Source organism: Corvus brachyrhynchos, unplaced genomic scaffold, assembly GCF_000691975.1.
Source record: "Corvus brachyrhynchos isolate BGI_N302 unplaced genomic scaffold, ASM69197v1 scaffold133, whole genome shotgun sequence".
NCBI classification, from domain to species: domain Eukaryota; kingdom Metazoa; phylum Chordata; class Aves; order Passeriformes; family Corvidae; genus Corvus; species Corvus brachyrhynchos.
Window position 1 is genome coordinate 459,582 of NW_008237249.1, and position 11,830 is coordinate 471,411.

An 11,830-nucleotide genomic window follows, 5' to 3' on the forward strand; every position below is an offset into this window, starting at 1 on the left:
CCATGACCCACAGCAGGGCTCTACCTGTTAGTTAAGCACCAGGTTTCTGCCAATCAGATTGCAGGGTCCATGGACAAAGAGCTACCATTATCCATCTGAACATTAGAACACTGGCAGCCCACCACTCCTCCAGACTATTTCTGACATTAATCATTACTTAACTTGGCACAGGGCACCAAGGAGCTCTAAGCTAACCCAGGAGCGCTTCTAACCTAACCCAGGAACTCCGCGTGGGAGCTGGGTCTGTGCCCAGGCTCACCACAAGCCCTGTGCCCGAGGTGTGCGAGGACAAGCTCCAGGAAACAAAACCCTATGGCAAACCAGCAACAAAAACCGGGCTGGATTCAGGTGTCACACAACACCCTGCAGGGATGAAACTCCACACGCTGGCACATTTATCGTGGAAAAACAGACAAAACCCGTGTATTTTGCTCCCATTGTTTTAGTCTGTTGCACAGCTCCACCTAAATTTGAAGACGAAGTTCCCTTCCAGAAAGTGAGCTGTGACAAGGTGGGAGCCACGTGGACTGGTAGAAGGTGCAAAGCCCCAAAATAAAGACCCCCTTAAAGAAGAATTTGGTAACAACCGAGCGTTAGTGAACTTTAGGCTGTATCCAGGGAACACCAGGAAAACAAATGCTGCTGGAGAGGTCAACAACAAGCAGGAAAGGCAAGCCTAAACCCTAAACCGCACAGAACTGGGGGGCTGGGGTAGAAAACAACATGCCTACTGTTCTTTTCTCTTTACAAAACAGAACCCAACACCTTGCCAGGTGACTGAATCAAAACAATTCAAGGGGCTGAGCCATCAGTAAGAGGACCAAAGTTCCTGTCTGAGGAAAGCTCCCACATCCCCAAATCTTTTCACACAGCAAAAATGCAGACACTTCAGTCATTTCTCCTGTGCTCTCCTTTACAGCATCTCAAAGCCAGGAGAACAAGAAATAACGTGTATGCTGAAAAAACGAGAAGACCTGACCAATCCCCTGCACGGTCCCTACCCCACAGCAACCAGGCCTTCTAAAAAAGCAGCCCGTGTCCCCCTCCCGTGCTGCAGACAGCACAGCCCTGCAGCAGCAGAGCCTCCGTGGGCAATGTAAACGCAGAGCCCACGCCTGCTCCCGCAACGCAAAGACAAGTCACCCGTGTCCAAAGCCTACACCGCTAAATATAAATTTCTCAAGGTTACAAGTTAGCCCCCAGCCCCACTGGCACGACTCCCAAGGGGGATTTTTCTGTGTGACACGAGGCCGCGCAAGTCACGAACAAGCTCCAGTTGTTCCCCTCCCAACTTCACATTTCCGGCAACGTTCCGTACAGCATGCCCACCCCCGATGCACTGAAGAACGTGCATCGCTATTGCTACAAAACAAATGACAGTCTCTTCCCCTCCAGCCCAGGCTGGCAGCCACACCGCTGCGAATCCGAGCTGGCTATTGACATCTTGTTCCTAGTTTCACACTACACTAATAAGAAATATTTTAAGAAACCCCACAGTGCGAAATAATATTGCTTTTTGAGAAAACACATAGATCTATTTAATGCTCAGTGCTTTGCTGCATCTATATGGTAATCCATTACAGCACACTTGAAATAGAAATTAGGTATTACTACTGATCAACACATCAGGGTATCTGTCAGTTCTTTTAACTGATTATCCATAGTTCTTTTTCGTTTGGACTTCCTGCATGACTAGGAATAATGTTAAGTTTAAATCTTAGTTTACACAGGATGCTGCTTTCTGAAAGCTGTATCTGTGTCTTTCATCGAAGTAAAACAAAAACCAGCAAGGTTTGTATTTCGACAGACTCGCTCTGACTTAACCAAAACTGCTATTTCTTTCAGAAAGCCTTTTCTTTTCGCCCCCCTCCTTGAAGCGTGCTGTGACTGGCAGCTCTGTGCCTATCGCTGCGTGCTGGCTGTCCTGCAGCAGGACACAGGGAAAGCGGAGGTTGGGACCAAACCAACAGGAGATCCCACGGGATGTTCTCCAGCTCCGCTGCCATTCTGTGCCAGCCCAGTCTCCGGTTAACGACAGCCACACCAAAGGTGCCCCTGCTGAGCCAACCCACTCCTGGAGGCACAACCGGGGGCAGTGGCAATGGCAAGCCTGGAGTCACGCCCCTTCCAGGGGAATGGATTGGGAATTCCTAGGAGACAGTGGCAGGTGGATCTACCGTAAGCCAAGTCAAGGCAGAAGAGCTCTCCCAGGCCTCTGTGCTCAAGTGCTGCTGGCGGTTTCAGAGTGTTCAACTACCAAAACCTGCAGCAATCCAGAAATTTTCCAGCTCCTATTCGCAGACTCGGATGAGCCAAGAGGCCAGCGGAGTCAGTGCGCCTGCAGCAGTTCAATCTCAATGAAGGGATACTCCATTTATTGCATTAATAAATTATTTACAGTTATTTGTTGAGGGAAAACGTCTGCCCAAAGCACACAGGGCACTTATCACTGCCCCAGGCATAACAAGAAACGGTAAGATCTCTGAAGTCGGATATGTGAAACACAGAGCTAGAATTTACCACAGAATGCTGTAAGAATAGCAGCAACATTATCAGAACCACAGGAGAACAAACTGTAAGTGGTTCAAAAAGTAATTTTCTACGTGTAGAAAAGCAGAGCTATAAGCACCTTCACTGCTATAAACAAAAAAGCCCCTTTGTTACTCTACTGAGCCTGCTCACATCTGCACCGGGCTCAAGGAAACACGAACTCCACACAAAACACAGACTTTGGGAAGCTTTTCTACATCTGAAAAATTCTGAGTGCAAAACACTTCATCCAGTGAACATGTTACATCAGTGGAATGAATTTTATGACACCATCAGCAGGACAGATGTGCCTGTTCTTAACTGACAGAGAAAAACTATAGAGAATGAGAAGAAACTAATCTATGCATTACACCAAAACCATCAGTCTGCTTTTACTTCATTAGAGATTAAAAACCCAGTGTCAGAGGAATCAGTACGTAATGCTGCAAGAAAGAAGAAACTACTTTATTACTAAAAAAAACCCCAAAAACCCCCTGAACTTTCACAACCAAATGATGGCACAGCACTGCTGCTGGACCCAGAAAATGGACGCAAACACGGTGCACCTTCTGGGAGGCCTGTGACACACAGGGCTCAGAGCTGCCCTCGAATCCCAGGGAACAGGGACACAAGGAACAACAGCAACTGTTCTGCAAATGCACTGCAGATAGAGAGAGCCAAGCCCCAGCAGGAAAAAAAAAAAACTTGTGCCATATAATTTTGGGCTTTTTAGCTGAAACAGGGGAAAAATAACAGTACAGCTGCAGTACCACTTCACAAATGCCTATTTGGGAAAAGACAAGGCCAAAGCACCTTACAGAGTCAGATCCAAGCATTCTGCAGTATTAACTGTAACTGTTAACCCTTCACATTCCTCCTTCCTGGTTAACATTTCTTCTTTGAGTAACATGCTACTCGATGTTGTTGCTGAGTGGCCAAGCTGTGTAGATGGCGTGTGAAACTAAAACTTCCACAAATTACAACCAAGCAAAGCCAGTTTCCAGAGGATTTGTGGGAAGAGCCTTCGTTGCCCAATACACACGCTAGGTGTCACTCCACAACAGCGGCACAATCCCAATAGAGAGAGCCAAGCCCCAGCAGGAAAAAAAAAAAACTTGAGCCATATAATTTTGGGCTTTTTAGCTGAAACAGGGGAAAAATAACAGTACAGCTGCAGTACCACTTCACAAATGCCTATTTGGGAAAAGACAAGGCCAAAGCACCTTACAGAGTCAGATCCAAGCATTCTGCAGTATTAACTGTAACTGTTAACCCTTCACATTCCTCCTTCCTGGTTAACATTTCTTTGAGTAACATGCTACTCGATGTTGTTGCTGAGTGGCCAAGCTGTGTAGATGGCGTGTGAAACTAAAACTTCCACAAATTACAACCAAGCAAAGCCAGTTTCCAGAGGATTTGTGGGAAGAGCCTTCGTTGCCCAATACACACGCTAGGTGTCACTCCACAACAGCGGCACAATCCCACCGAACCTCCAGGAAAGGCAAAGGCAATTCCCTCGTAAATATTTTTATTGGTTTTTAAGCTGTTAACCCTCAGCACCGGGACTCAGGATTTGTTAATCCTACGTAACTACCTATTTAGCTAATTAGAAGAAAATGCAGCAGCCCCCTGGCTCACGCTGACATCAGATTAAATACGGAAAGCTTAACAATCAATTAGTTTTGTTGCCTATGGCTTAGAGTACGAATGCTGCATCCCTCAGCATTTCTGCCTCCCTGTCCTGTGCTGAGGCTCTTGGGCTGTTCTCCTCCCGTGCATAACTCACCCGGGGTCAGCTATCCACAGACTATAGATGCACAATCACTCCAGCAGATGCCCACCACGAGGGGAACCGCTCCGAATTCCGCACAAACGCTTCAAGGACGTCCTCTCCCCCGGAGCTGAGGGTGACCAGGCTGTCGCACAGCTCCCCTCCACCGGGACCCCAAGCACCCCCTGGTTCAGACACCACCATGGATTTTTTTCTCCTTCACACAGCAGGTTCTCCCAATGTTTTTAAGGAGTATTAAGGGGTGGTCACTAGGCACCCGTTCCTAAAGCCCAGGAGCGCGCAGTTATTCCCTCCACCCAGGTGAGCGAGCATTAGCTATTTCCCATTCAATGGCACGGGCACAGGAATTCCATCCCTTATTCAGGGCCCCAGTGTATTGATGAGCTGCCATTAACTTGCACAGCCCTGCTCACTTACACGGTGACACGTTCTCTGCTGGGCCAGGGACCGAGGAGGAGAAGGAAGAGTTTCTCCTGCCTCAGACAGTCCTGGCAGATTTATGAGCTCGTGTTCTTTGACACTGCCTCGGGCACAACCCTACAGCAGACCCGTACTAATGTCACAAGGAGCAGAAAGCACGGCTCAGATTTCAGCGTGAAAACGCAGTCTCACAGAGAGGGGAACGAGGGAGAGGAGGAAAAGGGAGACATCAGAGTGAGAATTTGAGATCACAGAACCCCAGGATTCCACGTCATCATCGTTTTCATGGCCATTCCTCCCACTACAGGCACATTAGGCTAAACAGCATCATTCTTCTCATCATTACAAATACCATTCCAACTACAAACTACTCATTAATGCAAAACCATGGAGCCACATACTTCAGAGGGTTTGGGGGTCTTTTAGAGGGAGTGGAGGAGTGGAGAACAATTAACCTTTGTTTTAACTTTGATTTCTAGAGTCCCACTGAAAGTCTGAGGGGTTTCCTCCTACCAAAAAAACCCCCAAACATAAAGAAGATTACATTTCTATGATGCAATACTCAAGTAAAAAGATAGCAGTTAGAACAACACAGAAAGAAATAAGAGAGAAATGGAAATAAATCAATAGATGATAAGCGCTTGTTCAACCTTAAGAGATAAATCTGGCCAATTACATACCTTGTAATTGCCAAAAAATTGTAAATAAAGGTGCCAGTGCATTCTGACTAGAGACAGGCAGAGCCTATGCTAAGAATTTCAGTGTGCATTGTAAGAACATTTTTATGTGTCAGGCCTTCATCCAGTCCTGTGATATTTTCTCACATCCAAATACATTTATGTAATGACTCCAATCAAAGAGGTACCTTGGAAAATGATCTATCCTGGACTACACTCTCGTTTAAATTAAAGCAATCCTAATTTGATTATGCAAAAGTTACCTAGGTAACATTTCCTCCCCAGCCACTCCCAATGCTCTGATGGCTGGGGAGGAGGAAAGGATAAGCTTCTGGAAGCAAAAGATGTTACACCGCATTAAAAAATCCCCCAAAATTAGCGAATTAGCATTTCACACAGTCAGGTCAAACTGATGTGCAGTAGCTGACAACTCCCATGCTCTCGTTTCCCTTGTGCTGCAAGACCAAACACCGCAATCCTAACAGATGCCTCCAGGTGAGGGGAGCAGAGCCCAGCCTCCTGCTGCGGCCCATTCAGGACAAACACAGCGCCCAACTTCACACCGACACAGAGCAGGGGAACGGTGCTGCTGTCCTGAGCTGGCCCCCCAGAAAGCACAGGAGCAAACCCTTGTTTGATTAAAACAGGAAAGAAACAACAGAGAGCAGACCTTTTGGGAGCTTTAGCCCAACAGAGTCAGTGCAACTCCTGATCACATGTTCCCAAGGTCTACAGAAACCCCCGGCTTGTTGTCAGAGGATCGACCCCCCAGGTCCTCGGGACAGAGGTGTTCCTGCTGGATTTCCAAGGCATTTTGATAACATCTCTTAACTCAGCATATTCATTAGACCAACACTCTCCCCGCATGATAAAATTGAAGCTTCAAGCCCCTTTCACCTCGCACCACCGTGACTGGCACCCGGTTTCACCCCTCGCTGCAAAGCTCCAAGTAGGCACAGAACGACAATGAGATTTAAAACACAAACTCATTTGCATGGTATGGAAAACTTACCTCGAAAAGAAAGAGGATGGAGTCCAGCTCCTCCCTCTGTGATTTATTCCCTGCAAGACACAAAACAACATTGCTTGCCAGAAACATACAACAAAAGACAGCAGAAGAAGGCGCTGCTGCTGCTCAGCTGAAGTCAAAGATGCTACGCTCGGTTTGCTTCCCATCTTTCTTTAACATCCCAAGAGCGAGCTGCGCCCGGCTGCGGTGCCTCCCTCTGCTCCAGCCGTGCCGCAGGCGAGCAGAGGGAGCTGCGGGAGCCCAGCACGAGGTGAGAGGACGCGTGTGGAAATGCTGGAAGGAACTCAGGAATCTGACCAACTGCTGCTCTCGTTTCAGAGAGCCATTTCCCAGTTTGTCTCTCCCGCTGCCGCAAAATGAAAACGATGAATGCCAACGCAGCACTGCATGGAGCTGTTCGTGTAGATACAGGTAACTGAGGGCTAGGCAATCGCTGGACAGGCTCTAACAGAGTGCTCTGGAGCGCAGTCACGGAGCGCTGACCAATGGCTGCTGGAAGAACTCTAACACTTACCTTTTTGTTTCAAACTGTTTTCCAGTGTGATGAAGTTTTCGTAGAATATAAAATAAATTTGAGAATAATTGTTGTCAAAAAATTGCTTCAGGTCACTTCCATCCACGATATCTGAAAAGAGGAACAAACAGAGCAATTACACAAGAGCAGAAGGACAAGAATTTCAGGCATTCTGCAAATTTAGCACGAGAGAACGAAATAAATGCAATACAAAACTATTTTAGTGACTCCACAGAGTATTCTGTACTAAATTGTGGGTCCATCCTCACAAGTGAAGAGGAGTTTCACTGAATTTATGAGAGTCTGTGGTGGGGCTTTGGTTCGTTTGCTTTCCAGTTTAAAAAAAAAAAAAAAAGAAAAAGAAAAAGAAAAAATTTTTTTAATGGGGTGAGTCTTACAAAACAAGCAGTCCACAGGGTATTCTGTACTAAATTGTGGGTCCATCCTCACAAGTGAAGAGGAGTTTCACTGAATTTATGAGAGTCTGTGGTGGGGCTTTGGTTCGTTTGCTTTCCAGTTTAAAAAAAAAAAAAAGAAAAAGAAAAAGAAAAAAATTTTTTAATGGGGTGAGTCTTACAAAACAAGCAGGTTACTGCTGGAGAAAAACACCAGCAAAGACTTTTGGGATGCAAATTCAGTTCTTACATTCATCTGGCAAGCAGATCAAACCAGAAAACAGCATATTCCCAATTCATTTCTTAGAATAACAGCAACACAAGCACGTGCCACTTTCCTAAGTGCTAACCTGGGTCCGAAATTTGAAATAAGTTCCTCTTCCACCAAGAAAAAGGTCCAGTGTTTTCTAAGCCTGACACTGGCCAAACACACGTGAATTTCCTCCCTTTGGTCTTTACTGCAACTGATTTGGTCAAGGGAAGTCAGGTGATTTCACCCGGAAGAGGGTGGAGGGCAGAAATTAACATCGTGTCTGCTCATTGAAGCCTCCCCTTGCAAGAAACCTGTTCATTACCCAAAATAAAGCTGATTCCAGCAAGAAGGCTCAATAACATCCCACGACTACAGAAGACAGAATAACTTTAGCCCTAGACAGCTTGATTTTTATTTAAATTAATACCTTTCCAGCAGTAAGGCTTTGCTTGGCTGCTTGCACTATGGAAACAATTAGTGCAGGGAAACTCTTTAACGTGGTATTTGTTTCCTACAAACTACCGGTCTTGAATTTGCAAGCTAAGTGCAATTATTCCTCTCCATGAATGCGTCCTGTTAAACACAACTCCGGGGGAAAACAAGGCTTTCATTTACAGGGGTTTCATATGAGGGAATGAGGTCATTAAAATCTAAACAAAAAGGAAACTTTCCCTCTGAACTGCGAAGGGAGGAGAAAGGAACTGCCTCACCACGAAAGCAAATTCTCCTTTTTTCTAAAAGTGGCATCTCAGCGGTGACTCACGGGTGAGTCTGGTGTGAGCTGCATCCCTACAGCCACAGCCCTTTCTTACTGATGTGTTTCACTTGTCGCAGGGGACGGCTCATTCCTGCCTCTCAAATGGGAAACATCAGGGAAAGTTTCCTGCTCTATTTATCCCTGGAGACAACAAGATAAAAACCCCTGACTTCGGGGAAATGCACCGGCCTGAAGGGGTATTTATAAGCACCCAAGGAAGCGGGGCAGCAAGCTTGGGGCTGAACTGCGGGAATTCGGGGTCGTGTTTATGTTTACTCACAAACAGCTCTCAGGTTACCACAGCTGCGCACAGGCACCCGGCCCTCCCGCCGCAGGGAAGCGCCAGCAGCCATCCCAAACCCGAACGGGACGAGCCCGCGGTTCTGGCCAACACCTGACAGCAGCTGCTGCTGCTGCGGCAACGCTCGGGGAAGATCCGGGCGTTCCGAGGGTCACCTCCGGTTCCTTCTGTACAAGCAGGACGTGTTGGCTCGCTGGAAAACTGTCAGTCACGCTGACTTGCCTTACTATTAAATTTAAAATCTGGAGCAACAAACTACTCGGGTACCGCTCAGTGAGGACCTGAGGCTGCTGCCGAACTCTCATGGCTCTTCCTCATCTTAAAACACAAAATCCAGAGGGGACAAGAAGCCTGTCCTTGGCACACGGCCTTGCCCTTCATTTTCCTGTTAAGTCACAAATGTTGTCACAGTCACCTGTTAGAAATCATCCCTTAATGCCGTGAACTTCCAAAGTCACTTGATTTTATGCTACTTCTTCAAAGCTCCCTTAATCCTCAAGTACTTGAAAAATTAAAGGAGATCAAGAGAATTTCGCAGCCACACCCTGGTTAACGATAAAACTTTTACGACCAGCCTCACCCCAAAAATAACATGCAATTCTTACTTATCTCCAGGAGAAGTATGTCAGCACGAAGCAGACCATCACCAAAGCACCCCTCCAACCGGAACAGCTTCCAAAATAACGTTAACACCTCCAATTTCACACGAGCACTACGGAACAACACCAGCTCTGAATTCAGCAGGCAGTCTGCACACATCCCCTTTTGAGTGTCTCTAAATGAAAGTTTCCACCAAGCCAATATTACTCCTGCAGCTGTGCACAACTGCGAGGCCAAGCAGTGCCAGGACTGAAACCCCACTACTCTCCTTTGTTATCCCATTTCTGATGGAGGCAGTTCCAGGAAAAGCATGGGCTTTCCTGATAGGTATTTTTTAAAGACAAAGATCAAGGACTGCACTTGGTAACCTCACAAATTTCGTATTTTAACATAACTCGGTGTGTCTCCCATGTATTTGCCCACTGCTCAATGGAGAAAAGACTGAAAGCCCAGGACAAAGCAGCATCCCACATCTGTTGGCAGCAGTACTCCTGACACCTGAGTATTCCAACTGGGCCCGAGGAGAAAACACTGTTGAAAGAGATGCTTCCATTAAAAAAAGAAATTTTTTACCCAAGAATAGCCACAGAAAAAATTCTTAAGGCGCAGCGATCCATTCTTACACTACAAAAGTCCCACAGAAACCACCCTGGGAAAGAGCAGAGCTTTCATTTATGGCCAGTCCATGGGGAAGAGCCAAATCTGTACATCCCCACCACTCTTTATCAGGCCATTAGTTTTTAAGTCTATCTTTAAAAAAAAAACGAAACAAAGGCCACACTACTGGCACTTCCACAAACTGTATTTAGACCTTTACTAACTTTACAGAACTTCTGGCCCCAAGTACATCTCCACAGCAACAAAAAAATAAGGGAAACGTTCTGGTCATTTCTCAAACACAAATGAACATCCACTTTTGAGTCCTGTTGTTCTTCTGGGTAGTGTTTTGGCCTGCCACGTGGCCAGAGCACCCCACAGAGCAGGAGCTCAGATCCCAAAGGCCGCTCGAGGCCTGAGAGACATTATAAGCAGCACCAGCTTAGGTGGAATCTTTTATTTCAGTTCGGGCACTGGACAAACTTACACCCATGCCAGTAAGGGACCTGACGCAATCCACAGCTCACACGAGCCCTTATTTACGGAACTACACATTCCTTTTGCTCATCCCTCCCCTACGATCATCTTCCCTCTGATCTGTATCCTCCTGCACCAGCGGGATCACAGAAGAGTAACTGACATTTTGTTTACAATTAAAGTCCTGTGATTTAAAACCAACAAAGGAAGAGGAGCTGGCAGCCCCTAAGGAAACACAAGAGCAGGAGCAGCTCTTTGGGGAACACCGGGCACTGTGGCCCGAGTGAAGCAGCAGGAGTAACACACACACACACACATTCCTACCCCTGGCCAGGGCAAGGTGAGAGGGGACAAGGGGAAAAAAAAAAAAAACCCAACTCCTTTTGAGCTTTTATAAAAAAGCTTTGTTTTTCTTAAATACCAGAAAGGTTCTTCCCATGTGTTGCTTCATTTTCCATGCTGAACAGAACCACGGAAGACACTCTGGCAAGGGTATTTATCAAGACGGCATCTTCCAAAAGCCACTCCCATGCTACCTCAAATGTTGACACAGGCACTGCAAAGAGCAGATACCCGGGGACCGTACCCAGAGCTGCTCGGACAGTGCCCGCACTGACCAGCCAGGCAGCTGGACACAGCACAGCACAGCACAGCCCCAGGCAGCCCCGGGGCTCCGCAACACCCTTCACCGTAAACCAGCGCCCGCAAGCACCTTTAATTAAAGAGTCACCAAACGCAACAGCGTGACACCAGGCCGGATCCGCCCGGCACTTTGCCCCCTGACCAGCTGCCCCCCATCAGCTCCCGAAGCGCAGCAGATCGCAAGGAACAACTGCGGCACGCCAGCGATGATCCCTCGCACCTGGAACAAACCGGCGTCACCCGGGAGCCAAGCGGACTGACCGGCCACAGCCTCTCCCCTCAGCAGAGCCTGCTGCTGCTGCATTTCAACAGCGAACACGAGGCCACCCAGACCCTCCCGAACCACAGCTCGCAGCTGAAACACATCAGCGGCTTTCCACCCCCAGAGGGACCGCAGCTGAAACTCCACCACGATGAGGGTGAAAGGCTTCACCTGCAAGGCGCCCCGAGACGCGTCCAACCTCGCCCCAAACACGGAGTCACCACAAACCACCCCAAACACGGAGTCACCACAAAACACCATACCGTGACTTCTCTTAGAGTTTAAACCACCAACAAAGAGCCCCGAGTCGATGTTGCCGACAAGAGCAGGGCTCCTGCGAGCGCATCTCCGACACTGACCGGGGATGTGAGTTTCCCCACGGTCCCGCCCCCAACCCACCGTGCCGTACCCGAGCACCGGGACACCGGCAAACGCGACTTTCCCAGGGCACCGCGCACCTCAAACTTTCTCCCGCAGCCCTCGGGAAGGACACGCACCGCTGCCTCTGCAAGGGAGAGAGCCCGGGGAGCCCGCCGAGCTGCTCGGGAGCCCGGGGCTCCCCGGGCAGGGGAGGCTCTCTGTCC

General features: G+C 47.9%; 1 protein-coding gene across 1 annotated transcript in view; it reads right to left on the reverse strand.

Annotated features, from left to right (window-relative positions):
• Positions 1-11,507, reverse strand: part of RALGAPA2 (Ral GTPase activating protein catalytic alpha subunit 2) — a 93,231-nt gene extending 81,724 nt beyond the window's left edge. Inside the window, exons 1-3 of the mRNA XM_017730418.1 lie at positions 11,246-11,507; positions 6,963-7,073; positions 6,431-6,480 (exon numbers count right to left, since the gene is read on the reverse strand). Of these exons, the coding sequence (XP_017585907.1) occupies positions 6,431-6,480; positions 6,963-7,073; positions 11,246-11,507 (423 nt within the window). The remainder of the gene's footprint in view (positions 1-6,430; positions 6,481-6,962; positions 7,074-11,245) is intronic.
• Positions 11,508-11,830: the final 323 nt, after the last annotated feature.